Genomic DNA, 17,067 nt, shown 5'->3' with positions numbered 1-17,067 from the left:
ACTCGCAGCATGACAGGTAAGGTTCCGGACGCAGAATGCGCTGTCACAATTAGGGCTCCGCAATGTACCAAAAAGGTCCTAGACCCCCCACCACACATACGCCCTGTAGACAGCAACAGTGGCGCTCGCGGCGAAGAGTCTCCGCTGTTGGCGCAGAGCATGGCATCGACGGGCGCATCCGGCGGGTACATTCTGCCTGCACCAGCGCGGGCAAGACAGTCACCGCGTTTTGCAGCGGCGAACCAGGGGCTGCGGTGGAACGGCAGTGTGCTGAGCAAGCGGTGGTGGTCGCGGCGGATCCGCTACTATGTGCCCATCGTCGGATGGCTGCCCAACTACAAGATCGCAAATCTGGCAATAGATGTAAAGGCCGGATTCATGGTCGCCTGCTTGCTGGTGCCGCAGGCTTTGTCTTATAGCTCTCTGACGCACTTGCCACCAGTCAGCGGGCTGTACACTGCTTTGGTACCGGCGCTGATCTATGGCATGCTGGGCACGTCGCGGCACTTGTCAATGGGGCCGGAGGCGCTGGTATCGGTGCTGACAGGTATGGTGGTGAAGAACCAGCTCAAGCACCTGTATTCGGCATATAAGCCGCATGCACCGCCCGAGAGCGCGGTGGATGAGTTTGCGGTAGCTGTGGCCAGTGTGGTGGCCCTAGCATCGGGCATATTCACGTTTGCATTGGGCATGTTCCGGTTTGGCTTTCTGGACTCGATGATCTCGGAGTCATCGTTGCGCGGGTTTATTAGCGGAGCGGCCATTGTTGTGCTGATCGGCCAGATGCGCATTGTGCTTGGGCTGCCCGCGCCCAGCGCCGTGCACTCGACGCCTTGGCACGATCTGAAATATATGCTGTCACATTTGGGCCAGACGCATGTCGCCACAGCGTTGATTTCGCTGGGCGCACTGATGTTCCTGCGGTTCTTGCGGGTGACCAAGAAGCAATGCAAGAGCGCACAGTGGCTGCAGAACGTGCCTGATACCCTGGTAGTAATCATCCTGACCACGATAATCTCTGGGATACTACGGCCTGCAGGCAGACTACGAGGTATCGGTGTTTGGTACGGTTGATGGCGAGCTGCCGAGCTTTGCAATCCCACAGATTCCACAGTACGTTGACGCCAAGGATGTGATTTCATCGGGAATCACCATTACTATGATCGGTGTTGTTGAGTCGGTTATTGTTGCCCGCGAGTACGCAAGCCGCAACCACTATGCAGTGTCGTCGAATCGCGAGCTGGTTGCCTTGGGCGTGTCGAATATCTTGGGGTCGGCGTTCGGTGCGTACCCGGCGTTCGGCTCGCTGGCCAGAAGCAAGCTCAATGACCGCGCCAAGGCACGCAGCCAGGTGTCTGGCATTGTCGCAGCACTCCTGGTGCTGGTTTCGCTGCTTGGGCTGCTTCCGTATCTGTATCATCTGCCGCTGGGTGTCTTGGCCGCAATCATTGTCGATGCGGTGATCTCGCTGCTAACCGCTACTCCGCGTGCGATCGTGTTCCTGACGCGCGTGCAGGCGTGGGCAGATCTGTTCCTTTTGGTGTTTATCTGCGTGTGCAGCGTGGTTGCGTCGGTCGAGGCTGGCATTCTGCTGGCGGTGGTCATCTCTTTGGTGATGGTGATTAAGCGCTCCAATATGCCCAAGATCAAGCTGCTAGGCCGGTCGACCAGCAGCTGCGAGTTCCGGCCAATTGACAGTGCATCGGCGGTGGCCACGCCGCGTCGCCACGACTCGTCTGCGGATATCACTGGCCAGGCACCCCACGATGTCGAATTTGACGAGGACGACGAAAGCTACGAGGACGACGCACGTGTCGAGCACGTCGAAGGTGTGCTTATAGTGCGTGTCGAAGAGCCCCTGTACTTTGCCAATGCTGGTCAGCTCAACGCCAGATTGAACCGCTTGGAGCTGTACGGCGACATGCGCGTGCATCCCTCGGAGGATCCGCGGATGAAGCCTACGCGCGCCGTGATCTTTGACGCAGTGGGCATGTCGGATATCGACGGCAGCGCTCTGGAGATTCTGCTGAGCATTATTGCCGAGTACGGCCAGCGCCAGGTGCGCGTCGCCTTTGTCCGGGTGTGTCCGCATGTGCGGGTTCTGTTTGAGCGGGCCCGCATGGAGCAGAAGGTGGGAGGCACGTACGAGTTTGACGATATCAACGAGGCATTAGCATATATGGAGGACCACATTGCAGGGCCCAACTAGTATTGACAATTAAATATATATAGACTCTAGTGTGTGGCCTTGTGTGCTGACAGGTCGATGGCCTCGTTCTCTTTCCAAACGCCGGTGCCATCATCCAGCTGCTCTTTCTTCCAAATCGGCAGGCGGGCCTTGAGGCTGTCTATCAGGAAATGGACCGCATTGAGGCCATCAGCCCGGTGCGCCGACGATACTGCGATAATCACGCTGGTCTGGCCAACCCCGACCTCGCCGATCCGGTGGTGCATTACTGTGCCGAGCAAATGGTACTTGCTGCGGGCCTCCTGAACCACCTTCATCCATTCTTTGCGCGCCATCTTCTCGTATGCTGTGTACTCGAGCTTCAGTACTCTCTTTCCTACAGGCATCCACAGCAATGAGTCACCGAATACAGGCTAGTTGCCGGTGGCAATTGTCTGCTGCGGTCGTAGAACGTCTCCTTACCGTTGAATGTGCTGCGGGTTGTTCCCTCGAATGTTGATATGGCACCAGCTGCGTCGTCGCGGACCAGGTTGCAGGCAGTGTCGAGGCTCAGGGGCTCAGACGATATCAGGAAATGGTCGAATTCTTCGCTCGCTTCTTTGTGGTGGTCCGGCACGTATCCCTCGGGCAGCTGGTGGCTACAGCAGGTCATAGACTGGTGTGTATGCGACGACATGGTTGTAGAAAAAAAGCGATAAGAAATAGCAAGCAGAGAAAAAGAGCAGAAACAGCGGGCTTCTTGCTTCGCACGAGTCTGGCTCCGCCCATTTTATGCACAGACCCGTGACCTGCCAAAGCAATTGGCTGCGAGTTCCTGAGATCCACTGGCTCATGCAAGCCCGCCAGAGCGGGTTTCAACGGGGAATTTTTGTGCTGATCTCTAGAAACTATCTACTGCTTGACGCTATCGTTCAGGCCTTCCTTGTTCCGGGCAACCTCGACACAGTAAAACTGGGTCCGTGTGACAAACATCGAGTTCTCCTCGGTGTAGTCTCCCTTGCAGTCAATGCGCACCAGCGAGCCAAAGTTGAAATCCTTGACCCTCTTCTCGTACTTGTTGATAAAGTCGCGCCATGCAGCCTTGGCCTTCTCGGTCTTGAACTGCGCCTCATCCAGCACGTCTAGCTTGAGGTCGGGGAAATGCGCCTTGAGATCCTCGTAGAGCTCGTCGTCGATGGGCGTGAGCTTGAGGTTCTTGCCGCCGACCGCCTGCAGCAGCTTCATGTAGGTCTCGGCGTGGTGCATGGCCTTGACAGCCCACTGCATCTCCATCTCCACCATGTTGGCGGTCTCCTCGGCCTTGGGAAGCGACATGATTTTTTTTTTACAAGAGCGTTAGAAAGATGCTGAAAATTTTTTGTTTGCACCCGATCAGACTTGCAAGAAAAGCCGGTTCCCCAACCCTCGCGGCAGACTGATCCGGGTTGGGTTATGGAGTAACAGAAGATATTTCTGCTGCAATTCACTGTAGTGCAAGGCGCCTATTGTAGCCTCGACTATTCTGTGGCCAGAAACCGCGGATGATAAAGTGCCACGCGGCTGAAATTGGGCGTTGAATCAGCCCTGCGCTCTACACAGGGCAGTACATGCTATGTGACTAAAAAGAAGACTCCAAGGCCCTTTGGAGACAAACCGCAGCACCAGGCGCCGGACCGTCTGCTCTTCGCGAGACTTTCTGCTAGGTATAGCGCGCCAGCAATCGGAACTCCCTTTGGTACAGCATATCGATATGCTCGTACCAAAGCACGCCAGCATGTATTGACTTGAGGTTATAAAAAAACCATTCAGAGAGAAGCGCGGCCCCGTCTAAAATTAGCACAGGCATTTATTTTCGCTGTGCTCCACACACCAGCCGAAGATCATGTGGACGAAGGAATGGCCCCTTGCAATTGCGCTCACAGCGAGAAAGCCTCTTGTTCCGTCGCTGGGGATTTTATAATCTCTCTCTCTCTCCTGTATTCAAGCAAAAACAGTTATTTTATTCCTCCCCCTTTCCCTAATAAGCCTTTCGGAAGGAGCACAAAAAGAAGGGACCCAGACACTGCAGCCCACCTCTCCTTTTCCCTTATAATTCTTCTCCTCTCTATTAACCTCTCTTCTTCAAATGGCCACCCCCGTGTTTTTGCCACCAAACTTTGCTGGGAGCATCGCGTTTTCCAAGGACACGGACCGGAGCAGCAGTAACTCGACTCCCCAGCCCACCAACGGGACCGGAGCCCCGCCAAATACGCGGAGGGCAGCGTCAGCCGGCCCCCCTGTGGTTAGCAGCGACAGCACATTGACCACGGCGGAGCTGGACAACCATCTACGACAAGCTCAGCACAGTATCCAAGACACTGAGCAAGCTGGACCCAACACTGCCGCCCGAGGAGGTAGAGGCGCCAGACCAAGAGCCAATCACAGTAACCACCAACCCAGAGGACTCGCAGACGCCGCCAGAGACTGACGCAGGCTGGCTGTGCCAAGGACTGTGCGTGCCACCAGGTCCTTACTATAGCCAGCCCTGGGGCCTGTGGCATCTGCGGCGGGCGGCCTGAGATCCTGGCGTCCCTCCACTCGCAGCGCACGGCGGTACAGGACGACCTTGACGTTGCCACTCAGCGCATCAACGAGCTGGCGCTGGAGAAGGCACGGAACGCCGACTACATTGCAGATCTCGAGGCACGTGTTGCAGCGCAGAGCAGGACAATCGACGAGCAGCGGGATGTGGTGGCAGGGCTGAAGAACGATCTGTCGGCGATGAATGACAAGTTTGTGGACCAGGTCAACATGACAGCGGAGATTGCACACTCGCGTGAGCTGGTGGAGGCGGAGCTGGAGGATCTAACGCAGAAGCTGTTTTCTGAGGCCAACGAGATGGTGGCTACCGAGAAGAAGGCCAGATTTGAGGCCGAAAAGACCAGTGCCCATCTGCGCAACATCATCAGCGATCTGGAGACGCGCCTGAGCAGCGAGACCATGCAGTCGCAGGAACTCAAGGAGCGCATCGAGCAGATGAGTGCCGAATACGACGACATGCTGATGCGTACGGCTATGCAGACCAGCCGCCGCGGCAGCATCGGCTCGCACGACAGCGAAGCTGCCATGTCAGTGCGTGAGGCAAGTGCTGGCCCGTCTTCGGCCGGCATGCCAGGCAGTGTCGTGAGCGACGGGTTCCGGCTCGCGGTTCACACAGCGGCAATCGTCAGTAGCACCCGGTCGATTTCCGGTTCGCCTGTGGCATCAGCGCCGATCCGCGTGGACGACGTGCTTCTGGGCGAGTTTGAGGAGTTTGCCAAGCTAGCGCAGACCCCGCGGTCGACAACGTATATGAACACGGCGTTCATGAAGCACGTGGTGAGCGAGGACATTGAGCCGTGTCTGCGGTTCGGTCCGCACCCGCGCATCTCGTCGCACAACGTGCTGGAGGCGATCGTGTCGAACAAGCTCCAGATCGAGGAGATGACGCCGCAGGTGGCTGCCGAGATGCGTCGCCAGCAGCTGGCAGTCGAAAAGACCAACAGCAACCGGCAGGCTATGCTATGGGAGCGCTTCCGGGGTACCGTGGCCGTCAACCCGCATGGGTGCCAGGCGTGCGGCCGCGAGGCTCAGTGCACATATCGCTTCAGCATGGGCCAGCGCGACGTTGAATGGATCCAAGTCGACTCGTACTGCCGCGACCGCCTGGTGGCTGTGTGCGAGTTCTACGGTTTTGTGCGCTACCTGCGCCAGGGCATCTACGCGTCGCGTTCCATCATGGACATGTACCAGGAGACGATCCACCGCCGCCTCTGCATGTTCTACGCGCGCGTCGGCGCCTACGCGTACGCCTCCAACATTGACCCCTCGCTGGTCGAGTCTGTGGCCATGGCGCGCAGCGCCCAGCTGGCCGGCTACTCGCCGCAGCAGTTTGCCCAGCAGTCGCCGAGCCTGCACTCCATGTCACCCATGAGCGCCCCATACCTGCACCAGGGCAACCACACCGGCAGCACGCCGAACGTGAACCGCCTGCCGCCGATCAGCTCGCCGCCGCAGTTCCCGACCGATGCTAATAATAACCGCCATCGCAGCCAGTCCGAGGTCGTTTCTGGCTATGCCCGTGCCCCCGCTGGAGGGCCTGGACAGCAGTGTTGCTGCTGTGTCGCTGGATCCGCTGCCGACGCATACACAAAAGAACGAGCTGTCCACAATATCAGAGAACGAGTCTCAAAACTAATGTCGTACTTTTAGACTTTCAGCTAAACCCCCCATACATCACTTCAACAGTACGCTCAATGCATGTACATGGCACATTATACACAGTGCCATGCGACGAGACATCCAGAGCATGTGTCGGTTGAATACAAAGACCACTTGAATAAAGTGCATTTTATTGTTGAGAAGCAATTAGAAACGCGCTTTAAGCCGAGAGCACGACAGCACCGCCGGTGGCCTTGATCTTCTTCTCAGCCAGACGCGAGACGTAGCGGGCCTTGACGATGATGGGCTTGCTGGGCAGGCGACCGTTGGCCAGGACCTTGGCGTAGCCGCCGCGCAGAACATCGACAACCGGAGCGAGCTCCTTGTTGGCGGCAACCTGGGCCTTGGACTCGCCATCGACAAGAGTCCACAGCTTGTCAACGTTGATGACCGGGCGCCACAGCTTGTTCTGCGTCTTGTGGAAGTAGCGCATACCGACCTTACCGAAGTAACCCGGATGGTACTTGTCCATGTGGATGCGGTTGTGGTGCTGACCACCAGCCATACCGCGACCACCAGAGTGCTTGCGGTGCTTGCCAATACGACCGTGACCGGCAGAGACGTGTCCACGCAGCTTGCGATTGTGGCTAAAACGGGTCGGCTATAAAAGTAAAACGCAACGAGTGTCTTTGATTAGCAAGCCTTGTCAGAGTTAGCGCAGCGGTCCATTCCGCCCGCCGAGATTCGGGTCTGAGAGGGCAGAGGGGTGTTGTGGAGGGAGACGGCAGCAACTTGGCGGGCCATTCCAGCCCAGTCCGAATGCTGAAGCTGCGAATTTCTAGCCCCAAAATTGGGACACATCCCGCCCGCCCGTTTGACCGATTTCCCCCGTATCCATCCACCCCTCGTTGAATCCGTCGCGTACTCAGAAGTGCGATTCGGTTGTGCATACCATTTTTCGAGTTTAATTTCGTTCCGGAAAGGATAATGCTGAAAAGAGGGTGACCCAGCGCCTGTCTGCCTGCGCGCGCCAAATACACTGGCGCTCTTGTCGCATCGAAAAGCACACGCTGCGATCAGGCGGAAAGAGTACGATTCATATAAAATCTAATTCGGCGTGATTGCTCTGGTGATTTTATCAGGCCCAGCAACCATCACTTTTTTTTGCCGAAAGTTTTTCAATTCTAAGCGCACCAGTAGTGCCAGCAGGCTTTCCCCAGCACCGTCCTCGCCCCTTTTCGCTTGCTTCTGTACTTTCCTCCCAACCCCCTCCAATTCCACCACAATGAGACCCCTGACTGACGACGAGACAAAGGTGCTGTTCGAGAAGCTGACCAAGTACATTGGCCGCAACATCGTGCACCTGATCGACCGGCCGGACGAGCCGTACTGCTTCCGGTTACAAAAGGACCGCGTATACTATGTCTCCGAGAGCATCATGCGCAAGGCGACCTCCGTGGGCCGCCACAACCTGATCTCGCTCGGCACCTGCTTTGGCAAATTCACAAAGACCGGCAAGTTCCGCATGCACATCACCGCCCTGCCGCTGCTCGCACAGTACGCAAAGTACAAAGTCTGGGTGAAGCCCAACGGCGAGATGCCGTTCCTGTACGGAAACCACATCGTCAAGGCGCATATTGGAAGGGTCACTGAGGATACTCCCGAGCACCAAGGCGTGGTGATCTTTAATATGGCGGATGTGCCCCTGGGCTTTGGTGTCAGTGCGCGGTCTACTGTCGATATGCGCAAGGTCGACCCGACCGGCATTGTTGTGTTCCACCAGTCCGATAACGGCGAATATCTGCGTGAGGAGGACGCGCTGTTCTGATAGATTATGTGAGAAGAAATACATGCTGAGCGGAATTTTATGCTACAAGCGCCACCTCTTGATGTGGTGGGATATGCGCAAGGCAGTGGCTGCGCCATGATGCGCGTGATGCACATGGGTGGAGAGCCTTGGCTGTTCTAAATTTACAACAAAAGAGCGCGGGGTGAGTTCTGGAGGAATAAAACACGCTCGAATTTAAAAGTCTGGAAAAACAGTAATTTTTGGCCCCTACTGGGTCTTCTTGGCCCTGCTGGCAGCCCGCTTCTTCGAGTATGTGCGCTGGAAGAACTGGATGAACAGAAGCAGGTACGACGACAGCAGTGCGCAGCCAAAGATCGCAGCCTCCTCAGTTCCCTGGCAAGTGCCACGGTACGGCAGCATGCTCGAGTAGTAGCGCGAGGCAATGAGCTGGTACGTGCAGTAGTAGACAAAGCCAAGATCAATGATGAACTGGACGATCTGCATGGTCGTAACATACTTCTTCCACCACGGGTGGATGCCGCACGACGCAAGGAAGTAGTAGAAATACATGACAACGTGCACAGCCAGATTCAGCGTGATGACAACCCACGACACCGACGTCTGTCCGTTGAGCTGCGTGAAGCACAGAACCATGGTCAGCGTGTGGTGGTAGACGTGGAGGAACTGCAGCGGCTTCTTCTTCAGCGCCAGGAAAACAGTGTCAGTGAACTCGAGCCACTTTGTCAGATAGTTGAGGAAGTACAGGACCTCGAGCTTCTGCGTCCATGCCTGCTCGTCGCACACCGAAAAGAACAGACCGTGGCTGGCCAGCATGGGGGCCAGCTCCTCGACAAACAGCACAAGGAGGACGAACGACGCTGCAGTCAAGAACAGGTTGTGGATCTGCGCTGCGCGCTGCAGCTTGAATGCCTTGCGCGAGCGCATCAGGAACTGGATACCGAAGATGGTCGTCAGGTAAACTACCATGCCGATGCCGACCTCCTTCCAGGTCGAGAGCGGCGTCGAGCCGTTCACCCAGTGCCATTGTGACTTGTCAACACCAAATGCCTTGTACGCTTCGCCCAGCCATGCGTCTGGACTGTAGACGTTGAAGGGAGCTGCCACAAGCTGCTCTGTGGGAATGCCGCTGCTGCTCATAACTGCGCTGAAGGGATAGACTGATCGGGCTCTATGGAATAAATAGGTTTGTGCTTGCTTGCTGTTCAAGGAGCGTAGCGGGAATTCAGCCTCTGAACTGGTAATTACTGCAACAGATGAGAGAAAGGTAATATGAGCTGGTGCGGGGACGAAGGGGAGAAGCGCTTTCGCCAGGTAACAAAATAGGTTTGAAAGTGCAGAGGTGCGACTGATGCCTTTCAGGTGTATGTTGGGGGGAGTGGGAGAGGTGTCAAGGGGAGGTTTGAAGGCGACGGGACGGTGCTTCTATATAGACAGACCGGCAGGTGAGGCGGGTGATGAAAAGCGGGAAGAGGTGTATGAGAAAGCGAGGCGGGTGTCGGAAGACAGTAGAGAAAAATTATAACCACCAAGAAGCAGGAAGCAAGAAAGGACTGGTCAAGGGAGAAGCAGAAATTTATGTAGTGGACATCTTGCGGACAACTGGGGCCTGATTTGTCGCGGCACCTTTCTATACGGCTCAAAAAAACTGCTGTCGAGTAAACAAAAGATTTTTTGGCCAGACCGCGTCCACCGCTCCCCCAGCCGGAACGAGACAATAACCGCCTACCGGTGGAGCCAATCGGCGTGGTGGCTGCCACTCGCGAGCCCTTCGCATGCCGATTATTTCTCCTACATGAGCTCCACCCGATAATCAAGCCTCTGCGCGCTTGGTGCATTGACGCCTTGCTGATTGATAGTCCTCCCAGGACATCTGTCGACCAACAAATCCGCGCATAGAATTCGGTGCTCAGGTACAAGGCTGACTCCCCTGCTGGGCGCACTTGAGCTGCACAACCACCTTATTGCCAATAGCGTTGGGGGTACATGGAAGGACTGTCGCTGCCACCTGGTCCCAACGAGCATCCAATGCAGCTCACGCATGTGAAAGCGTATTCCTGCTAGGCACCTGTCTTTCGCAGTATTCTGAGAACCGCACGTGATTTACAGTATGATAGAGTGGGCCATGATGGCCCTTAGCATTGTGATAGCCATATCTGAACTGTGACGGCTCTTGAAAGGTGGTAGCAACGCCAGCACACTCATTCCAAGGGGTTCCTAGAGCTCGCAGATAAGCTGCTTTTTGTTGAGCCAAGGATACGTGGAGCTTTCCTAGCAATTAAGAGAATTAATTTCTTCACGAAAGGAATGCATGGGTTGTACTGCTAGATAAGATAATGGAGATGTGGTTGCGATAGCAGCAGGAAACTTCCACGTCAAATATTGGCATGGAATAATAGGTAACATTGTCGCTGCCACTACATCTGGCATGGAACATACCTGACAACCCTTACTCAAGGATACCAGTATGAGCTCGGTTATCTGGTGTTTTTGAGGATACTGCTGGGTTGGTCGATTGGTCTATTCCGAGCCGGAGCGAGCCACGAGCCAGTTTGCAAAATAGGGAGCCATCACGACGTTTCGAGTTGAACAAAAAGCGTTCATGCGCAAACTCCTAACTGCATATCCAGAATTGGTCTTTCGTACATGGCTCAAGAAGGCGAGTGGGTTATTTTTGAAATGTATAATTACATGGCAAACTCAAGCTGTTGAGAAAAAAGCTAATCGCGTAAAGGTAGTGTGTGATTAAGATGGTCCAACAAAAAGACGACGCGCAATTCTTCAACCGTTCCGCGTTTTTTTGCGTTCCTTGCAGTTTACTTGGAGGCGGCGACGAACTTGGTGGTGGCCTTGGTGCCCTCGGACACGGCGTGGCGCGACAGCTCTCCGGGCAGCAGCAGACGGACGGCAGTCTGGATTTCGCGCGAGGTGATGGTCGACTTCTTGTTGTAGGCAGCCAGCTTCGAGGCCTCCGAGGCAATGCGCTCGAAGATGTCGTTGACAAACGAGTTCATGATCGACATGGCCTTGTTCGAGATACCGGTGTCGGGGTGCACCTGCTTGAGCACCTTGTAGATGTAGGTCGAGTAGGTCTCCTTGCGGACAACCTTGCGCGACTTCTTCTCGCCAACAGACTTGACGGGGGCCTTACCGCCGGTAGCGGGCTTGTCGGAAACCTTGGGAGCCATTTTGTCTTTTGTTCGTGTGGTGGTGGGTGTAGCGAGTGTGTTAAAGTAACGTGGAGTTAGAAAAAGAAAAGCACTGCCCGGAGCGAGGCGCGGTGCTGGCCGTGCTTTTATAAGAATTTCGCCGAGCCCATGCCCCATGCGAGACAAATCCACCAGCGAGGCGCGTCTCGATTGGGGCCTGATGATTGGCCCGGCTGATCCCAGCCCTCTGACCCGTGATTTTGTTGCGCCCAGATCGAGGCGCCATGCCCGGCGCCATGCCCGGCGCTGTCGGGACGGGTGCAGCGAGGGCTTCTGCCGGAGCAGTGCGCGTGTGGACGCGTGTGGCAATGCGCAGCGGGGCAATTTGCAGCAGGGCACTGCTCCGGCAGCACGCACAGCTGCAGCCAGAGGACCCAGCGCAGCCATGCTGCTTTTCTGCTGCTTTTTGCTGCCTTCTGCCTTCTGCTGCCTTCTGCTGCCTTTTGCTGCTAGTGTGCTGGCGTGCCGAACTTGGCTTCTCCGATCGCCAGCGCCCTGACAAAAAAGAAAAAAAGAGCGCAGAAAATGGGCCGCGTGCATGATTGGCTGGAATCGAGGCACAGTCCACGGGCCCGATTTTGGCAGAATCGAATTTCCTGGGCAGGCGGCGCCAGTGGTTATAAAAGGCCCGCATGCCACACAGCCCACCGACTGCCAGGCTAGTCTCGCTCTACACATAACTTTCTCTCTCTCGCTCTTGCTCCACCACAGCAAAGACCCAACCCGTCGCTTTTAAACGCACACGCACCCACGCACCCAAAAACAAAGACCCAAATCAAAATGGCTGGAGGCAAGTCTGGAGGCAAGGCCGGTATCTCGTCGTCTGCTGGACCCAAGTCGCGCTCGTCCAAGGCTGGAATTCAGTTCCCCGTCGGCCGTATCCACCGCCACCTGCGCAAGGGCAACTACGCCCAGCGCATTGCGGCTGGTGCCCCCGTGTACCTGGCTGCCGTGCTCGAGTACCTGACTGCCGAGATCCTCGAGCTGGCCGGTAACGCCGCCCGCGACAACAAGAAGACCCGCATCATCCCCCGCCACCTGCAGCTGGCGATCCGTAACGACGAGGAGCTGAACAAGCTGCTCGGCAACGTGACCATCGCCCAGGGTGGTGTCCTGCCCAACATCCACAATACTCTGCTCCCCCAGAAGAGCAAGAAGGCCGGCGCTGCTTCGCAGGAGCTCTAAATCTCTTACTAAGGCTACATCTGAAAGCGTTATCGTATTTTTCCACATAAATTTCATTTTGTAATATAAAAATTTTGGAAAATCAGTGCTTGTCCAGCGGACGGTTGAAGCCGCCCTTGCGGTTCATGTATTGCCGGAACTTGCGCTGCTTTTTCACATTAGCTGCACCATCCGAGTTGCCTGCAACGCTCTTGCCCTTTGTAGAGTCGAATCCGCCGAATCCCATCAGCGCCATCATCTGCTCCTCTTCGGTCATGCCGCTCAGATCTTTGGTCTCTTCATGCTTCGGCGAGGGCATTGGCGTCGGTGTGCTGCTTCTCGCACGGTGCCTGTGCGCTGATGGCGACCGTGAGCGCGATTTTGTACGTGATCGTCCGTGGTGCTGCTGCTGCTCTGGCGACATCCGCGATTCGTATCGCTCGCGCGATCGGCGACGCGTCGGAGACCGTGATCCACCGCGTCGGCGCTCGTGGCGACTGCGGTCACGGTGCCGGTCATCGGAGCGCGTGCTGGTACGGCGCCGGCTGGGCGATGGCGACCGGCGGCGGGAGGGGGATCTGGACCTGCGGGATCTCCGCCGGTCGTCAGGAGACCGGGAGCGTCTGCTGCTGCCCCGACCCATCTTTTAAAGAAATGCCTGATGTCGTTGTATAGAGGGGACGCCTACTGTGGATTGAGTTCCAATTTTCGCGTGTGTCTAGCTGAAAACAAAAAGAAAGTCAGTTGTGAGGCAAACAGTGGGGTCGAGAACGGGATGAGTTTGCGAAGCGCTGCTCCTCGCCTGCCCTTTGGCAATTGGCCCGCATTTTGGGCCACTGTCATGTATGGGTGTGAGTTGCGATGGTGATGATGGCGGCACTGGAGCAGGGACGATTTGAGCGGTAAGGCCCGCACAAGTGTTTTTTTTTTTTTGAAACTCAGACGGGTCTCGTCTGTTAGGAGAGCGATTCATGCCTGGCTTCTCAATATATATTTCATGAAAACACGTCAATAGTGACTATATAGCATGCCCCCCATAATACTGTCAGATAGTACTGGAAAGCCTTTGGTGTGCAAATACCGCCTTCAGCTGAACGCCTATGTTGCCATACCAGAATTTGTATTCCTCTCTCCAATCTTACCTCTGCACCATTCCAACGATGGCCTCTGTTACCTGCCAGATTGCCCCCGAGGTGCTTTCGGATCTGAAGAAGCTGCGGTTCAGCAAGCCTGGCACGGATTCGGCTGTCTATATTGCCAAGATCAACCGCAAAGAGCACCTGGTTGTCCCTGACGAGTCGTTCGACAGCATCTCGCTCGAGGATCTCATCGAGGAGCTGCCAGACGATGAGCCCCGGTACGTGGTCATTAGCTACAAATACGAGTACTCGGACGGCCGTGTTTCGTACCCGCTCATCTACGTGTACTACTGCCCCGAGACCACGGCACCGATGGCTGCCATGCTGTACGCCAGCACGCAGCAGCTGCTCGAGAAGGAGGCACAGCTTGGCAAGGTGTATTTGCTGCGCAACAAGGAGGACCTGACTGCTAACTGGGTCAACGAGAACCTGGGCAAGTACGCTAGCTAAAGTGCACATGCATCTATTTTCCTTGGTTTGCAAATACAGCTCGCTTCCAGCATCACATTAAAAATCCATAAACATCTCTGCACCCAGCTGGTCCTCGTCCTCGTCGATTTGCGGGTCCTGGTTCACTGTGCTGCCTATCGGGTATGCGTCACGACTCCAGCCCAGCTCCTCGTCGCTCGGGTACTCGTCCATAATGTTTCTGTTGCTGTTGCTGTTGCTGTTGCTGTTACTAATGGCGGCCTGGCTAGTACATTCACTAGTGGTTGCTTTAGCCTGGTTCGCCATGGGTGCCTCCTCGTTGCTGCTGCTAGGTCTGGTATCCTCTCCGGCACTGGCCTCTGCTCCATCTTGTTCCTGGTCACTCTCGTTTGATGCATGCAGTGTAATCAGATGGCGTGTAATGACGGGCTCGACCGCCGTGCCTGCCTTTGACGTCTTCAAGAAAGCAAGCATGCACTCCATGGCTAGCTTATTGTTGATGTCCTCTGCCTTGAACTGGTGTGTCAGCGCCGGGCTGCTCAGCACCATGCTGTACTGGCGGAAGATCCACGCTGCCAAGTCAATCAGCTCACCACGTCTCGGATACGTGTACTTGTCGTCAAACAGAACCAAGAGTCGCAGCATGACGGCGCGCTTGAAGAACAGCTGCGGACGCTTGTGTGTAACAGCAATGCGGAAGAACATGGGAAGCACATACTCGGTGCCCAGCGGCGGCGTGAGCAGGAAGCTGTAAGCCTTGACGACCTCGGCCGTGGCAAATGCGCGCTCGTATTTGCCCATATCAAATACTCGTTCAACCTCGGCATACTCTGGCCTATTGTCGTCCCCATCACTGTTATCAACGTCTTGCTCTTCGTCTCCGTTGCCTGCCTCGGACTCTCTGGTTGTTGGCTCTGCAGGTTCTGCTGGTGGTGGCGCATTGGTCTCCAGCTCGTCCGATGCGTTGCCATCGTCTTCGTCTGCTTGTACCTTGGTGCTGTGCTTTCTCTTCTTCACTCTCTTGCGCACAAACATGCTCGATTTGGATTCTGCGTAGGCACGCAGTGTCGACAAGAATGCCTCGACAGTCTGCGCAACCTGCAGCAAGAACTCGCGCGTGTTCTTGGTTGGCTTGAAGACGCGGCACATCTTGACAAACAAATCCAGGGCATCGCCATCGTAAAACAAATTTCCCAGCACGTTGTCGCTGAGCGCGTCCAGCTTCGAGCCGCGCATCTTGGTCAGCGACGTTAAAATCTGCTGGATGCAGTACATTGCCGGGTCCAGCGCCGCCCACTGCCGCAGGTCCAAAAAGTCGTTGGTGCAGCGCATTATGAGTCCAAATATGTGCGACTGGACCAAGGCACAGATGCTGCCCAGGTCGATGTTGTCGTTGGCCAGCGAGATGTCGACAAAATAAGCCGAAATGTAGAGGAGCCGCGGCATCTGCTCCTTCATCGCTGTCATGTTGGCTTTGACATCCTCAAACAAGGCGCTGACGAACGGGTTGAAGCAGCTCTCGATGAACATAGCCGCGATCCTGCGCAGTGTCGCCACACATTCAAGGTCGATTGGCCGCCACTGCTTGTCGACAGTTGTGTGCTCTGTCGCCTTTGGCTTCTGCACGTGTGCTGCCTTCCTGAACAAATTGGCGAACGGCTGTAGGGCCTCTTTGGCACTGAAAACAGGCATGACAATGCCATCACCAGTGGACACCGCGTAGACACCACCAAAGTTGTTGTGCCGACCGATCCGCGCGTTTGGGTTGGTCCCCTTGAACCATGTCTGCGGCCTGTCGAACAGGGCCGACGGCGGGACACGGTAGAACAGGTAATATATAATATCCAACAGGGTTGCCCGGAGTTCTTTAAACCGCGGCTGGTCGGCTGACGACATCAGCGTCAAGAAGAAGTCGACCGCCATCTCCTTCTCCAGGACAGCAATCAGTCGGTCCTGTACCTCGATCTTAGTCAGACCCTTGGATGTCGGCGAGATCAGCGGGTCGGGAATGGCCAGGATATTGCGGAATACATACAGAATGCCCTTGATTAGCATGCTCTCGCGGCTTGTGTAGTGGTTCTTGCGCAGGTACATGACAACAACCGCCATCATGCTCGAAATGACTTTGCTGTCAGCAAACATGGCCTTGTATGAGCGCAGAATTCGGATAAACCGCGTATATACTTCCTCAGGCTCTGACTCCATGCTCCATGTCAGAAACACAAAAAGCTCAACGCACATCATGATGGTCTTGAGCAGATAATCACGGTCTGGCTCAGATAGCCGCTCCTGGCCTGCCTGGTTTGCCGAGTCACTCATCAGCTTCTTGACACTCAATGTGAAAATAGGGATAATGTCGGATTTGAGAATACCCCACTCACCAAGCCATTGCAAGACCAGTTTGCCATCACCCCGCTCGTCCATCTGGATGTAGCGCTTTATATCCTTCAGAGATGCGAGACAGTCGCTGCTGGGCACGTATTCCATCTTGATTTGCTCCTGCCCTGCTTTTTCCTTGGGCTCCTGGCCGCCCTCCAATGGTTTCTCGGTCGCTTGTGTGGCCGGGTCATCTTTGTTAGCCGCAGCTTTAGGAGCTACTGGCTGTAGGTTGCCAAGTGACGAACAGGCCGACAGCACAACGTTGCGGTACCGCTGCAGCTCCTCGCTCAGCTCCTCTTCAGTGAATGCAGGGCCATCCTCTCCCTCCTCGTGCTCTTCGTCCATGGCCACGTCGTCAATAACGTCCTGCTCAAGCATTGTTGGTGTAGCAAAGTAGAAAGGGTGGCGAAATAAAAAGAAAGCAGAGGCGAAATGTAACCACCTGCAGTTCCTGCAAACAGTCTTAAAAGAGTACAGAGAATAAAAAAACGCGAAAGCGCGTCGCCCTTGATCTGGCAGCGCGAAGCGTTGTAACAAGCTAATCCGCGCACAGATATTTAAATTTTTATGAAATTTGAAACGCAGCAGAGGGAA

The 17,067-nt window shown here is 55.6% G+C and overlaps 13 protein-coding genes across 13 annotated transcripts; 5 read left to right on the top strand and 8 right to left on the bottom strand.

The window, feature by feature from the left end:
* Positions 1 to 9: 9 nt before the first annotated feature.
* On the top strand, positions 10 to 2,234 carry DL89DRAFT_312133 (uncharacterized protein; the record flags this gene model as incomplete). Its single annotated transcript, XM_040890987.1, has 2 exons — positions 10 to 990; positions 1,040 to 2,234. 2 exons carry the CDS (start codon positions 10 to 12, stop codon positions 2,207 to 2,209), a joined length of 2,151 nt encoding a protein of 716 aa, XP_040745687.1. The 3' UTR covers positions 2,210 to 2,234.
* Positions 2,169 to 2,728, bottom strand: DL89DRAFT_265865 (molybdenum cofactor synthesis protein 2 large subunit). Its single transcript, XM_040886862.1, has one exon. The coding sequence runs from the start codon at positions 2,572 to 2,574 to the stop codon at positions 2,236 to 2,238; it is 339 nt and encodes a 112-aa protein (XP_040745686.1). The 5' UTR covers positions 2,575 to 2,728; the 3' UTR covers positions 2,169 to 2,235.
* Positions 2,665 to 3,947, bottom strand: DL89DRAFT_265864 (DUF757-domain-containing protein). The gene has a single exon (XM_040886861.1). The coding sequence runs from the start codon at positions 3,500 to 3,502 to the stop codon at positions 3,080 to 3,082; it is 423 nt and encodes a 140-aa protein (XP_040745685.1). The 5' UTR covers positions 3,503 to 3,947; the 3' UTR covers positions 2,665 to 3,079.
* A 178-nt stretch (positions 3,948 to 4,125) lies between these two features.
* On the top strand, positions 4,126 to 6,516 carry DL89DRAFT_265863 (uncharacterized protein). The gene is made up of 5 exons (XM_040886860.1): positions 4,126 to 4,448; positions 4,504 to 4,590; positions 4,640 to 4,658; positions 4,686 to 6,247; positions 6,282 to 6,516. Exons 1-5 carry the CDS (start codon positions 4,293 to 4,295, stop codon positions 6,381 to 6,383), a joined length of 1,926 nt encoding a protein of 641 aa, XP_040745684.1. The 5' UTR covers positions 4,126 to 4,292; the 3' UTR covers positions 6,384 to 6,516.
* A 4-nt stretch (positions 6,517 to 6,520) lies between these two features.
* On the bottom strand, positions 6,521 to 7,710 carry DL89DRAFT_265861 (60S ribosomal protein L27a). Its single transcript, XM_040886859.1, has 2 exons — positions 7,299 to 7,710; positions 6,521 to 7,007 (listed from the first exon to the last, which is right to left on the bottom strand). Exons 1-2 carry the CDS (start codon positions 7,299 to 7,301, stop codon positions 6,567 to 6,569), a joined length of 444 nt encoding a protein of 147 aa, XP_040745683.1. The 5' UTR covers positions 7,302 to 7,710; the 3' UTR covers positions 6,521 to 6,566.
* On the top strand, positions 7,563 to 8,282 carry DL89DRAFT_265860 (60S ribosome subunit biogenesis protein NIP7). Its single transcript, XM_040886858.1, has one exon. The coding sequence runs from the start codon at positions 7,632 to 7,634 to the stop codon at positions 8,172 to 8,174; it is 543 nt and encodes a 180-aa protein (XP_040745682.1). The 5' UTR covers positions 7,563 to 7,631; the 3' UTR covers positions 8,175 to 8,282.
* Positions 8,283 to 8,420: 138 nt separating this feature from the next.
* Positions 8,421 to 9,728, bottom strand: DL89DRAFT_233390 (GNS1/SUR4 membrane protein; the record flags this gene model as incomplete). Its single annotated transcript, XM_040884934.1, has 1 exon — positions 8,421 to 9,728. A coding segment is annotated over exon 1 (873 nt), but the record flags the coding sequence as incomplete, so codon positions are not given.
* On the bottom strand, positions 9,389 to 10,173 carry DL89DRAFT_110920 (uncharacterized protein). The gene has a single exon (XM_040883103.1). It carries the CDS (start codon positions 9,989 to 9,991, stop codon positions 9,512 to 9,514), a length of 480 nt encoding a protein of 159 aa, XP_040745680.1. The 5' UTR covers positions 9,992 to 10,173; the 3' UTR covers positions 9,389 to 9,511.
* A 796-nt stretch (positions 10,174 to 10,969) lies between these two features.
* On the bottom strand, positions 10,970 to 11,341 carry DL89DRAFT_244580 (histone H2B.1; the record flags this gene model as incomplete). Its single annotated transcript, XM_040885068.1, has 1 exon — positions 10,970 to 11,341. The coding sequence occupies one exon, from the start codon at positions 11,339 to 11,341 to the stop codon at positions 10,970 to 10,972; it is 372 nt and encodes a 123-aa protein (XP_040745679.1).
* A 723-nt stretch (positions 11,342 to 12,064) lies between these two features.
* Positions 12,065 to 12,547, top strand: DL89DRAFT_265859 (histone-fold-containing protein; the record flags this gene model as incomplete). The annotated part of the gene is made up of 1 exon (XM_040886857.1): positions 12,065 to 12,547. The coding sequence occupies exon 1, from the start codon at positions 12,143 to 12,145 to the stop codon at positions 12,545 to 12,547; it is 405 nt and encodes a 134-aa protein (XP_040745678.1). The 5' UTR covers positions 12,065 to 12,142.
* Positions 12,548 to 12,581: 34 nt separating this feature from the next.
* On the bottom strand, positions 12,582 to 13,296 carry DL89DRAFT_265858 (DUF1777-domain-containing protein). Its single transcript, XM_040886856.1, has one exon. It carries the CDS (start codon positions 12,843 to 12,845, stop codon positions 12,630 to 12,632), a length of 216 nt encoding a protein of 71 aa, XP_040745677.1. The 5' UTR covers positions 12,846 to 13,296; the 3' UTR covers positions 12,582 to 12,629.
* Positions 13,297 to 13,686: 390 nt separating this feature from the next.
* DL89DRAFT_291459 (glia maturation factor beta) lies at positions 13,687 to 14,115 on the top strand (the record flags this gene model as incomplete). The annotated part of the gene is made up of 1 exon (XM_040890200.1): positions 13,687 to 14,115. The coding sequence occupies one exon, from the start codon at positions 13,687 to 13,689 to the stop codon at positions 14,113 to 14,115; it is 429 nt and encodes a 142-aa protein (XP_040745676.1).
* Positions 14,023 to 16,892, bottom strand: DL89DRAFT_265856 (uncharacterized protein). The gene has a single exon (XM_040886855.1). It carries the CDS (start codon positions 16,849 to 16,851, stop codon positions 14,173 to 14,175), a length of 2,679 nt encoding a protein of 892 aa, XP_040745675.1. The 5' UTR covers positions 16,852 to 16,892; the 3' UTR covers positions 14,023 to 14,172.
* Positions 16,893 to 17,067: the final 175 nt, after the last annotated feature.

Source organism: Linderina pennispora, assembly GCF_002104995.1.
Source record: "Linderina pennispora strain ATCC 12442 chromosome Unknown DL89scaffold_3, whole genome shotgun sequence".
In the NCBI taxonomy this organism is placed as follows: Eukaryota; Fungi; Kickxellomycota; class Kickxellomycetes; order Kickxellales; family Kickxellaceae; genus Linderina; species Linderina pennispora.
Note: the sequence above shows the minus strand (reverse complement) of the source record. Positions and strands in the feature narration are given on the sequence as shown.

Excerpts from the sequence above, each read along its gene's own strand:
- DL89DRAFT_265865 (XM_040886862.1), bottom strand. The coding sequence starts at position 2,574 with ATGCCTGTAGGAAAGAGAGTACTGAAGCTCGAGTACACAGCATACGAG.
- DL89DRAFT_265864 (XM_040886861.1), bottom strand. The coding sequence starts at position 3,502 with ATGTCGCTTCCCAAGGCCGAGGAGACCGCCAACATGGTGGAGATGGAG.
- DL89DRAFT_265863 (XM_040886860.1), top strand. The coding sequence starts at position 4,293 with ATGGCCACCCCCGTGTTTTTGCCACCAAACTTTGCTGGGAGCATCGCG. Across the intron at positions 4,449-4,503 it reads CGTCAGCCGGCCCCCCTGTG|CTCAGCACAGTATCCAAGAC; the intron begins GTTAGCAGCGAC and ends ATCTACGACAAG. Across the intron at positions 6,248-6,281 it reads GCCATCGCAGCCAGTCCGAG|GGCCTGGACAGCAGTGTTGC; the intron begins GTCGTTTCTGGC and ends CCCCCGCTGGAG.
- DL89DRAFT_265860 (XM_040886858.1), top strand. The coding sequence starts at position 7,632 with ATGAGACCCCTGACTGACGACGAGACAAAGGTGCTGTTCGAGAAGCTG.
- DL89DRAFT_110920 (XM_040883103.1), bottom strand. The coding sequence starts at position 9,991 with ATGCACCAAGCGCGCAGAGGCTTGATTATCGGGTGGAGCTCATGTAGG.
- DL89DRAFT_265858 (XM_040886856.1), bottom strand. The coding sequence starts at position 12,845 with ATGCCCTCGCCGAAGCATGAAGAGACCAAAGATCTGAGCGGCATGACC.
- DL89DRAFT_265856 (XM_040886855.1), bottom strand. The coding sequence starts at position 16,851 with ATGCTTGAGCAGGACGTTATTGACGACGTGGCCATGGACGAAGAGCAC.